The 12,433-nt window shown below is 49.1% G+C and overlaps 1 protein-coding gene across 2 annotated transcripts in view; it reads left to right on the plus strand.

The window, feature by feature from the left end:
- Positions 1 to 1,469: 1,469 nt before the first annotated feature.
- Positions 1,470 to 12,433, plus strand: part of iqgap2 (IQ motif containing GTPase activating protein 2) — a 42,326-nt gene continuing 31,362 nt past the window's right edge. The window contains exons 1-2 of one of the 2 annotated variants that reach the window (XM_084457318.1): positions 1,470 to 1,701; positions 6,892 to 6,991. In XM_084457318.1, coding sequence (XP_084313444.1) covers positions 1,656 to 1,701; positions 6,892 to 6,991 — 146 coding nt within the window. In that variant the 5' untranslated portion in view covers positions 1,470 to 1,655. The remainder of the gene's footprint in view (positions 1,702 to 6,891; positions 6,992 to 12,433) is intronic. The other variant, XM_084457319.1, reaches the window with a different exon arrangement.

The raw sequence follows: 12,433 nt of genomic DNA on the forward strand, positions 1-12,433 counted from the left end.
TGTGTTGTGCACAAATATGGCAGTGTGTGCATGTGTAAATATTGTACATATCAAAACTATACTTGGTGGACTATGGATTGAATATATAATTTTCAATCAACTGACGTGGCCCCAGATTTGTTCAAGAGGAAGTCATCTACGGCATCTGTGTTCCATCTCTGTGTGTCCTCGGCTAAAATCCACATGTCCTCTGCTGCTGTGTGTTCAGACTTGCATGTGTGTATAAAACTTCCCTTATTTTGTGCTCAACTTTGTGTTCAATATATTCTTCTTTTTCAGAAGATATTGTTGATTTTGGAAGAAGAATATGTGAATGTATCACTCTTGTAAGTTTCTGTTCAGCCATGTTGTTGAAGTGAACAAAGATGTGTGCAGTTAAAGATGTGTATATTCTTGTGAGCAGCAGGCCAGTCATGGGATGACTAACGTTATGTACAAAGGTCTAAAAAAGAAAAGAAGACAGAAGCTGTGTAGAGAAATACTGTATTTGCCAAATGATGCCCTGTGGATATTGTTTTAAAGATGGAGTCTGCAGACTGTGCTGCTTGTGTGTATATTAAATAAAAGATTATGTTCTCTATCAAATATTGTATATGCATTTAATAGCATGACACATTCCTAATATGCACATTTTTGTTAAGTTATCCTCACGAAATCAACTAGATGATATTAAATAAAAAAAACAGTATGGGCTCACCTCCAGCTTATTTGTACATTTCAATGAAAAAAAAGATAAATGCATACTTCGTTTTAAATTGTTTTAGGTTCCTTTAACATAGCCTACTTCTATTCAGATTGAAACAAAATTAGTGCTTGCAGTAGCCTTATGCGGTAGTTTAGACCCAGATTCTATATAACTGTTATTTATCGTGGGCTTTAGGCATTATCAAATAATATATTTCCTAGACTGTTACTTTTTAAGTGACACTCAAATATAGACATTGGATTTTTAGTTGTGATCTACTTGGAAATGTTTAAAGCATTATTATTTGGTTACCATTCCGGCCACAAACAGTGCTCTGCGCTCATCTCTCAGCACAGCAGGACAACATGGCGGGGCAATCTAGAGATTTTAACAAGTTCATGCTGCTCTCTAGTGGCAGACATGACCTGCCCAGGGCTGTATGTCTAGTGAAATATAGCCTATATGCCATTTGATATGATCATACTTAACGTCTATCGAGTGTTCAGTTTTCAACCTTTGATAAATTCCATAGTCAAGTGAAAATACCAGCAGCTTACATTCATGATCCCTATAAGATGTTTTATGCAGGAGGCGGATGGCTGCCTGCTATACCACAGGTGACCACCGGGTGGTGCGAGGAATCGGCCCGGGAGGAGAGCGCAGCGACGCTCAGCACTGGAGGAGCGACTCAGAGGAAATTACTGAGGACTTCTGTCATGAGTCGAGCCAAGGTGGCTACAATGGGGATTATGCGCAACCAGTGACGGAGGCATGTGGTGCAATCGGTCGAAAATTCACTTTTGAAATTTGTTTGCCAAGCCTGTTTGTGAAGCCTCGTTTGCCTCATAGGTTCCACTAACGAGCTAGATACCACTATTCGAGACGCTGCATATGGTTTGCTTCGAGCTACTGTAACGTTAGGTTGGTCGCTGTTCTCATTAATTCAGATCTGGAGGTTAATCAAGGCAGAATGCACCATGAGGAAAACGCACATTCACTCAGGCCTCATTATGGAAGTAAGTAATCCGCCTACCTACTTTTGGAACTTTATTCTGTAGTTTAGTTTGATGTGTAGCCTGCTAGCAGTGTGCGTTTGTGTGAACGCCTTCAAGACGAAGCACCATAGCTGCACCGCACCATGCTCCACGTTGAAGGTGCGCAGCGGTGCAGCGGGATGTCTGTCAGCTCCATCTACAGTAACTGGCTGAGCTGCTTCAGCTCCATCTACAGTAACTGGCTGAGCTGCTTCAGCTCCATCTACAGTAACTGGATGAGCTTCTTCAGCTCCATCTACAGTAACTGGCTGAGCTTCTTCAGCTCCATCTACAGTAACTGGCTGAGCTGCTTCAGCTCCATCTACAGTAACTGGCTGAGCTTCTTCAGCTCCATCTACAGTAACTGGCTGAGCTTCTTCAGCTCCATCTACAGTAACTGGCTGAGCTTCTTCAGCTCCATCTACAGTAACTGGCTGAGCTTCTTCAGCTCCATCTACAGTAACTGGTTGAGCTTCTTCAGCTCCATCTACAGTAACTGGCTGAGCTTCTTCAGCTCCATCTACAGTAACTGGCTGAGCTTCTTCAGCTCCATCTACAGTAACTGGCTGAGCTTCTTCAGCTCCATCTACAGTAACTGGTTGAGCTTCTTCAGCTCCATCTACAGTAACTGGCTGAGCTTCTTCAGCTCCATCTACAGTAACTGGTTGAGCTTCTACAGCTCCATCTCTATCTGTCTGAGCTCCATCTACAGTAACGTACCTGGCTGAGCTTCTTCAGCTCTGTCTACAATAGGCTACCTGGCCGAGCTTCTGTAGTGGTTCTCCATACAGTAGCCTAGACTACCTGGCTGAGGTGCTGTGGTTCAGCTATTAAGTTATTATTGTATTTACCCTATATGTTGCTATTCTTGCACATTGGCAAGCACTAGATTATGCTCTTAGTCACTTGTTTAGAAGGGAGGTACACTTGTGAGTTCTGGTGAGTAGTACATTGACTACCTACGTTAGGGGCCTAAATGCAATTATTGTAGACGCTTTGGCGTCTGCTAAATACAGGTAACTGTAATGTAATGTCAGCTCCATCTACTGTAGACTACCTGACTGTGGCTTGAGTTGAGATGGGATGTTCATAATATTTCCACCTCTAAATAATCTCCAGAGACTGAACACTTGAGTGGAATCTGGGTTGAATCTGAGTGGAGTCGGTCATATCCAGCTCTATGGAATGAATTAGCAGTCTATAGTGGGTACCATCACTTGAGCCTCATTAGCTTGTTGGTGATGATTATTTAGGCCTATGTTAGACCTTTTATAAGTGAATTGAGTCTATCTTCTTCTACACTACACAGACCTGTCAAATTGTAAATGTGTCCTTAGCTAGGCTTCCACAGTGCACGCAGATGGCCTTTTCCCAGAGGTTAACTATTAACTTTGAATATAACCATTGTTAACGAATGCACACCTGACATCAGCGTGAGTTGCCTGCTCCAGAAATGTAACTGTAGTCAATAAACCTTTCAAGAATGTCTGATATTGCAACACTGTGCTTGATAGGCTACCTGTAGGCCATGGGAGAGTGAAATGCCATCTCTGGAGAGACTGAACCAATCAATAGCCTTGATCATCATCATAGTCCTTGTCATAAGGTGGAATTGATGACACTGTTCATCCATGGTGGAAAGAGAGACAGAGGGAGACTTACTGGTTTAACATTAACTCTGACTTACACCATGGGTCCAAGCCTGTAAGGTTAAAGGTATTATTTGCAGACTGTGTGTGTGTGTGTGTGTGTGTGTGTGTGTGTGTGTGTGTGTGTGTGTTGTGTGTGTGTGTGTGTGTGCGCGTGTGTTTTGTTAAGTCCATCAGTAGTGAGGATCAGTAATTGGGAAGGTGGAGATAGCCTTCTGGGGCTGACAGCTGCATTTTTAAAAGATGATGACAAAGTTAGCCTAACCCAGCTGTTGTTGTTGACCATAGGCCTATCAGACCCTAAACTCCTTAGGCAGGAAGGCAGGCGAAACTACAGCATCTCTCTTCCCTAAAACCTTTCAATAGCTTACAGCTTAGGCAAGGTTAGTTTATGGTTTCCCATGTAAAAAAGACCCCTAGTGAAACTTGATGTTGCTCCCTGTGGGCTAGGCTGCATACCATAGCAAAGCATCCCCCAAACAAAAGAATGAGTCATCATCATCCCGTCCACAAATCACGTCCAGCAGTGCTCTGACAGATGAAGTTAACAACGCAGTCCGGTACATTAAATATAGCCTACAGCCCCTGCAGGTTTTTCAGGAAGTGTGTGTGTGTGTGTGTGTGTGTGTTTGTGTGTGAGTCAGTGCAGATGTGTAGTCAGTGCAGATGTGACGCGGCTGTGCGGGGGGGATCCCACGCGTCTGGTGAGAATGTTTACATACACACACTCACGTCCTCTCCAATAACACAACTGGACCAGTGGCCTTCGGTGTGATTGATACGGCAAGCCGTAGATCTCACCCTGGGGCCAGACAACTCTGAGTCTGTGACGTGTGTGTGTGTGTGTCAGTGACTGTGTGTGCATCATTGACTGTGTGTGTGTGTGTGTGTCAGAGACTGTCAGTGACTGTGTGTGTGTCAGAGACTGTGTGTCAGAGACTGTGTCAGAGACTGTGTGTCAGAGACTGTGTGTGTGTGTGTGTGTGTGTGTGTGTGTGTGTGTGTGTGTGTGTGTGTGTGTGTGTGTGTGAGTGAGTGAGTGAGTGAGTGAGTGAGTGAGTGAGTGAGTGAGTGAGTGAGTGAGTGAGTGAGTGAGTGTGTGTAGGGATGGGAATCGAGAACTGGGATCATTAGAGAATCGGAATCGCTAACTCTAAGAATCAACATTGCTTGCCTCTGAGCTTATCACTTTCAGCATGTTTTTCTGACAGTTATTGCAACACAATGATGTCATGTAACCTGGTACGACCACCCCGTTCTCGCGAGCTCAGATCTAGTAGATTGGGATGGTCATACCAGGCTAGTCATGATGTGTCTATGCTGTTCCAAAGGAAAAGATAAGGAGCATTGTAATTCATTTTAACAAGCTCAAAATAAACGTTATTAGGCAGACGTGCCTTTTTACTACTCAGTTTCTACACTGTGTTCAGACTCCGAAATGATAATACAGTTGAAAACCTGTCGGCCTTTTCAGCATTTAAAATTGATCAGGATTCAATAAGGTCCGATAAAGAATTGGACCGATGAGCAGGATCGTTAATAGGGGTGTACACTAATCTCACGGTATGATACGATACACGATATTGGGTTGACGATAACAATACGATACGATACCCTAAGGGCAGGTGTGAAACGTTGCACTAGTGCTGCTGTTCACACCAATAGTGCATTTCTCCACATTTCTACTCCACTACACTTTGTGAATTTAGAGCTTAACTGTTGTAATATCATGGATAGGCCTAGAGACAAAAGACATGTTTGTTACCAGTGTTGTGTAGCCAGCGTTCACTGATATACAATAAACATATTACGATATTGTTTTCACCTTGACGATACGTATTGTGACGTGTCTGTATCGCGATATATTGTGGCACGATATTGTTACACCCCTAATCGTTAATGACATTGATATCAATAAAATCGTATCAATTCACATCCTATGTATGTATGTATGTGTGTGTGTGTGTGTGTGTGTGTGTGTGTGTGTGTGTGTGTGTGTGTGTGTGTGTGTGTGTGTGTGTGTGTGTGTGCGCGCGCGCGCGCGCGTGCGTGCGTGCGTGCGTGCGTGCGTGCCAGAGACTGCAAGATCGTGTCCTGTCCAGTGTTTGGACTCATCCCCGTCTAGGGCCTTAAATATACAGTCTTGTGTGGCTCTGATGTATCTGGTGCAGAGTAGAGGTCTGATGGGCTGTCTAGTTTGGTAGTATTGCAGTCAGAGCTGCATACGGTCACCTGTGGTTAGACAGACATGGCTCTCGTGTCCCGAATGAGATCTCCTTTCTTTCTGTCTCGGTGAGAGTGCGTCACAGGAGCGGGCTCGATGTCACTGATGAGACTGAACAAAGTTGTCTCGATTAACTGCGCAGGGATTCGTCAACCACATGGGCTGCTCTGCCCTACTGCGAATTCAGCAGACGGGCACTACAATGTCAACAGCAGCTAGCTGAGTCATCACTAAATTAACTGGACAATTAGAGGGAGATGTTGACTACTCAGAGCTGCGGTCTATGAGCCTGTTCTAGGCCTAGTCCTAGCTGCCATAGGTAGCCTGTGACATGCCACTCTACAGATCAGTAGCCTTGTCCTGCCCCTCAGTGTGGGTAATAGTATAGCCAACTTTGGCCCCCACTCTAGTCACTTAGGCTTAGGTTGATTAATCAGTCTGTTGGTTGAACTAGTTAAGATCCACCCAGCTGATAATGATCTGTTAGCCCACTAGGGAATTGTGTGTGTGTGTGTGTGTTTGCTCATTAACTCGCACAGCACCATAGACACGTACTCGTCAGCCACCATGCTCCCTGGCCGCCACCAAGGTTCTCCGTGTTCAGAAGGTTCCGCTGGACCGGGCGTCCGCTCAGCCAGAAATAAAGGGATTTGATTGGATTAAGGGGAGTTACGAAGCGCCCAGGGGGAGGGGACCTCATTAGTCGGCAGGTTGAGGTCGACGCTCCGCAGACGTGCTGCTCTCAAGAGACCCCTAGTCTACCTGACCATGAGATCTACGGTCTGGAACCTCTTTCAGGATAAGGAGACACATACAGTGGGGTAGTCCCTGGAAACGGTTGGGATCGGCTGGGATGGAGTATGCATGATTGCCTAAATATGATTCTCTGATAGCCCAAAAAGATGAACTTACTGACCCCCCTCCGACACAACCGCACACACACACACACACACACACACATACACACACACACACACACACACACACACACACACACACACACACACACACACAGAGCAGCCACTCAGCATTCCCTTTGATCCATTTTAGTCAAAACCAACATTCATAAATCACCCACCCTTCCAGCATTCATAAGATGTCATTCACCCATTGATGTCGTTATTCTGTTTGTCACGATCGCAGTTGCATGCCAGGACTTGTTTGAAAGACAAACAGTGACATTTAATCAGACTGCAGTACGGTGAGAAATAGCAAATACAGGCGTTCTCGCTGTGTTCCATGTTCAGTGTTCATGCTCATGTTTGTTCTCTTGTTGTTGTTGTTGTTTGTTGTTTGCAGCCATTCAGGACGATGAGAGGCTCTCTGCAGAGGAGATGGACGAGAGGAGACGTCAGAACATCGCCTATGAGTACCTGTGTCACCTTGAGGAGGCCAAACAGTAAGATGGGATTAGAGATGGTGGTGGTGGGGGGGGGTCTTAGGAGGAGGGTAAGCTATGGGAAGGATAGAGACTCAGGAGGAGGAGGAAGGTGGGAGAAAGATAAGAGGATGACAAATAGAGAGATAGTAGCGGTTGAGAGGAGCCAGAGAGAATAGGAGGAGCCAGAGAGTATAGGAGGAGCCAGAGAGAATAGGAGGAGCCAGAGAGAATAGGAGGAGCCAGAGAGAATAGGAGGAGCCAGAGAGAATAGGAGGAGGAGCCAGAGAGAATAGGAGGAGCCAGATAGAATAGGAGCCAGATAGAATAGGAGGAGCCAGAGAGAATAGGAGGAGCCAGAGAGAATAGGAGGAGCCAGATAGAATAGTATGGAGGATGTGTGTTGAGGTGTGGGGGATGATGGAATGCAAATAAGCAGGCGAGGACCTAAATTGTTGGAAAGAGAGAGAGGTGAGCTAGTTGCCGATGCACCACAAGAACCCATGGTTACAGGGTTCAGGTTACTACTCATAAAAGCAACCATCAAACCCGTGCCTTGATTTACTCTCGAGGTTGTAAGCATGCCCTGATACTGAGCAACTTCCGGTACTCTCTGCAAGGGCACGTACTGTAACCCAACAGGAAGTGCGCCCTCGTCGCGTTCTGGCGCAGCTGTGTCTGGGACGGCACCACCCTGCTGCTGCAGCAGCTCCTTACCTGGAGGAGCCCAGTCTAACCCGGTACACGATGGCTGCCATGGTTACCTCACAGACCTGCGGTGTGAAGAATAATAACGGTGTCTCTTGAGGTCACAGTTCGCCGTGCTCTGGACCTGGGGTGACTCTGCATCGCCTCCAGCACGAGGTGCCGGATTAACCTCTTGGCCTCTGCCGAGTTTGGACTTTGACCCTGTGAAGACTTGCTACTGTCGTTTGCACCACCCAGAGACGTGACATCCCGCCCGCGAGTGTCTGTGGCTGTGGTTCATGGCGTAGATATGAGTCAAAGCGTATTCAAATGGGTTTCGAGCGCGTGCAGCTTCTGTGTTCCTGTGTGATCTTCATGGTCGTTTTCTTCCTCCGAGTTCTCGGTGCTGGTTAAACAATGTTTTGCCATACTGTGCCTTTTGAAAGTAAGAGTGAGAAAAAAAGTAGAAGTAACAGGAAGGACTTCTCTAGTCGGTTAACCTCAAACTAACCACCCTTTCAGCCCCTAGTCAGTCAGGGGACGTCATGTAATGAGTTGACCTGGTTAAACTCGGCCTCAGCATAAATACCACACACCCGCGCCGTTGAATTGCTAGGTTTTCGTAGCGTAGCTGGTAGCTGTGTTTATGAGAGGTGGTCACGTGTGTTCGAACCCAGTGTGGGCAAAGTGAGGGTGCTACATGTTACTGACGAGTGACATAGCGACACTTAAGCCACAGACACACACACACAAACGCACACACGTACACACCTCTCTCACTTGCGTTGCTTCCTCCCAGTGTTACTGTACAAACTCCCAATTCCTCTCCTTGGCCTGTGACCAAGCCCCTATTCTGGGAAGCCTGTCAACTGGGATTAGGATTATGGCACTGTAGCTGCTAAGGAGGTTCTAAACAAGGGAGGCCGTGGGATTAGGGACGGGCCTGCCTAACCCGGCTCTGCCTCTCAGAGTTCAGAGGTCAAGAGTCACTGGTCCGGTGCACCTGGAAAAAAAAAGGCGCCAGTACAACTACAACGGTGTCAGTGTGTTGAAGCATCAGCACTTTTCACCCTTCATTTCATTCCCTTCATGATTATACACCCGGGGCATAAATATATCTTTTAGCCATTGCCTAACCCAGGTTCACTGACCCAAGGGTGACTTCAATGACGGCCGCTCTACAGTAGATGCTTGTTGAGCCCACAGTACCTCAAGGGTGTGTGCTTTACCTAAGGTCGGCGCAGCCTGCCAAGCGACAGCATGGCAAGTGTGGCTAGCAACAGCTCGCTGTGGGTCACTGGCACCGCTGATACACACTTTACCCATGTGGTGTCAGGTGACTGACACACCTACCCGAGACACCCACACACACACACAAGAGTGGAGACTTTGTACCTGTGACGCTGAGTAAACAGCCTGTTATCTCACACATGGGTCCATTCAGATAGGGAGGCATTTTGGGAAATTGGAGCGTTTGTTTACCTCCGCTTCATTTTACATTGCTTCTCATAGCATTCCTCCGCATAGGTTTGTTGATCTACCGGCGATAATATTGTCACTCCCACTAAGCAGCCTAGCTAACACAACACTACGCTATCTTCAGGCTCTCAAAATGGGTACACCGTGTGTACAGTATTAGCACACAAGCAGTTGTGTAGTAGCACGTGCTACAGTAGCCTGGGAGGATTCTATGGCAGTAGTCTTAAAATACTAATATCCTAGACTGGGACTAAGCTTTACAATGTCCCTTTGTCCCAGAGAGCATTGGGCCGGCGTTATGTTTAGCCCGGCTGCAGGTCGGACAATGACAGGAAGACGGAGCAGGGTGGCTGTAAACAGCGCCGAGCCGTCAGACTGCTGCTCGCCACCACATTGTTCAACGGCAGGAAATGGCGGTTCCGTAGGAGAGGCTTGGAGCTCAGCCAGGATGCTCTCTCTCTCTCCCGTTTCTCTCCCTCAATCGCGATTATTCTTCTACCTCACTCTGCGTCTCGCTTTTTCTCTCCGTCCACTCGTCCTCGTCCTGTCCTACAGTGGCGGTATCCAATGTAGGAGTGACCCTTCCATCCCCTGCCTCTTTGGCCGCAACGACCAGTCACTCAACCTTCACCAAGTGCGCGGTCGCCGCCAGACAGACGCCGCGCGGCGTTCATCCGTCTCGCCATCGTCACACGCCCACATAAAGCCCCTGATCCTCTCAGTCACAGCCTTTCTCATTCAGGGTCCCGGTTTGTTGGGTTTTTTGTTTGGGGCGAGGTGCCGCAGACCGGTTGTGTCCTCAGCCCCTCGGCGTCCCCTGGCGTCCCCTGGCCAGCGGTGCCGTGGTTGTGTGCGAGCGTCCCCTGGCCAGCGGTGCCGTGGTTGTGTGCGAGTGGCCCCTGGCCAGCGGTGCCGTGGTTGTGTGCGAGCGGCCCCTGGCCAGCGGTGCCGTGGTTGTGTGCGAGCGTCCCCTGGCCAGCGGTGCCGTGGTTGTGTGCGAGCGTCCCCTGGCCAGCGGTGCCGTGGTTGTGTGCGAGCGTCCCCTGGCCAGCGGTACCGTGGTTGTGAGCGAGCGGCCGTGGCTCGCGTCCAGCGGCCCCCGGATTAACGTCGGGTCGCGTTAGCGCAGAAGTGTGTCAATCTGACGCAGTGGAGAGAGCTCCCGACTTGGCTCTCTGCTCTTAGGAGTGGCCGCTGCGCTTCGGCCCCTTCGTGTGTGTGTGTGTGTGTGTGTGTGTGTGTGTGTGTGTGTGTGTGAGAGAGGTTGTGTGTGTGAGAGGTTGTGTGCGTGCACACAACTATGTTTGCGCTTTAAGATACTCAATATTAGATGTCTGTGGCTTGAATACAATGCGTAGGCTAGCTCGGTAACCACGTAGGCTACTGTAGGCTTCTGTAGCTACAGTACAGTAAATAAAAGAGGTCAAAACTAGTTCCTCAGTAGGACAAAGCCCAGGGCTTGCTTCAGCTGTTGACATACAGTACCTGACACAAGCCACCAGTTGACTCTCCTTGTGTGTTCATCTTGACCGGCCATGCATGTCATACACGCCATATCCCATATCAGATTTCACTCTGCCTAGCTGATGCTTTGTACTCTACCCTCAAAATCTAAATTCAGCCAAAATAGACCCAGAGTGTCTAGTAGGAGTTGATTTTCCTGTTATTTTAGCCCAAGAGGGAAGCCTATTCTTATCACGGGTCCCATGCTCAGCGTTTTTTCCCCCCCTGTTTTCACTGTGCTATCCCGTTTCCTTTAATATCACACAGCCATAAAATTGCAGTAATAATGATAAAGCTGGCTGTAATAATAGGCCCACAGGCCTGTGTTCTCGAGGTGGGCACCCCTCCAGCCTCTGACAGTGAAGAATGACTGTAGCAGCAGACCAGGACAGGCCCATAGCCTGGTGTAGTGAACTGAACTTTGTCCAGGTCTCAGGCCTTCTTCGCCCGGGAGGAAAAGCCATCTCACTGCCGAATAGCAACACTGACATCGCAAGAATAATTCAGATGAACATTGAAGTGAAAAGCGATGACTCCGTCAACGCGCCTGGGTAACTAGCGCGACAGAGATGGCCGTCACACCCTAATGACTCTGTGTTGACAGAGGGCAGTGCGTGTCAGTGGGTGGTGTGAAGTGTGCTGACGTGTGTTTAGACAGCGTCTTCTCCCCTCCCGATCCTCCACACAGCTTTAATTAGCATAAACAAGCCAGGAGACGCGTGAAGGGCTTTCGACGGAGTGCGAGAGGCGGTCGGGCGAGCCGAGGGGATGTCTCTGGATTAGAGGAAGAGAGAATCAGCACGGGCGTTCCCCGACGTGGCGGGGCTGCGGCGTTCTTCCGTAGCCCGCATCGACGCGCGAGGCAGGAAGTTACAGTTGGCTGACAGAGATGTAGCACTGCACGCGGAACGTGACGGGCTACTGGTCGCGAGGTGCAACGTTTAGTCTGAATCTGACTGAGTGAGTCCTCGGGTTTTTACAGGGCCTGTGTGAGTAAATCACTAGGGAAACCAATAGAACCAAAACGTCCTCAAAGCCAGCCCCCCCCCCCCGTCTCCCCCCACCCCCCATGCACTGTTCTGCTTCTCTCTCTGCAGTAGAGTGCAGTAAATCAGGACTGTGTTACACCCTCCGACTTGCTCTCCTCCCTGTAGAAGACTTCACTAACCTAGGCTTCGCTGACCCACGGGGAAGAGGTTTTCTTAATCGATAGTTCAACTAAGAATCTCTCAGTCCGGTAATGACGTCCTGAGGCATGTGACCCACCGATGATGAACGACGCCGAGGGCGGGTGGCCGGCTGGGGGACATGGTGGAATACGGTAGGGGACATGGTGGCATACGGTAGGGGACATGATGGCGTACGGTAGGGGACACGGTGGCGTACGGTAGGGGACGTGGTGGCGTACGGTAGGGGACACGGTGGCGTACGGTAGGGGACACGGTGGCGTACGGTAGGGGACACGGTGGCGTACGGTAGGGGACACGGTGGGGTACGGTAGGGGACACGGTGGCGTACGGTAGGGGACACGGTGGCGTACGGTAGGGGACACGGTGGGGTACGGTAGGGGACACGGTGGGGTACGGTAGGGGACACGGTGGCGTACGGTAGGGGACACGGTGGCGTACGGTAGGGGACATGGTGGCGTACGGTAGGGGACATGATGGGCGTACGGTACGGGACGTGGTGGCGTACGGTAGGGGACGCGGTGGCGTACGGTAGGGGACACGGTGGCGTACGGTAGGGGACACGGTGGCGTACGGTAGGGGACATGGTGGCGTACGGTACGGGACG

Source organism: Borostomias antarcticus (genome assembly GCF_949987555.1).
Source record: "Borostomias antarcticus genome assembly, chromosome: 23".
NCBI lineage: Eukaryota > Metazoa > Chordata > Actinopteri > Stomiiformes > Stomiidae > Borostomias > Borostomias antarcticus.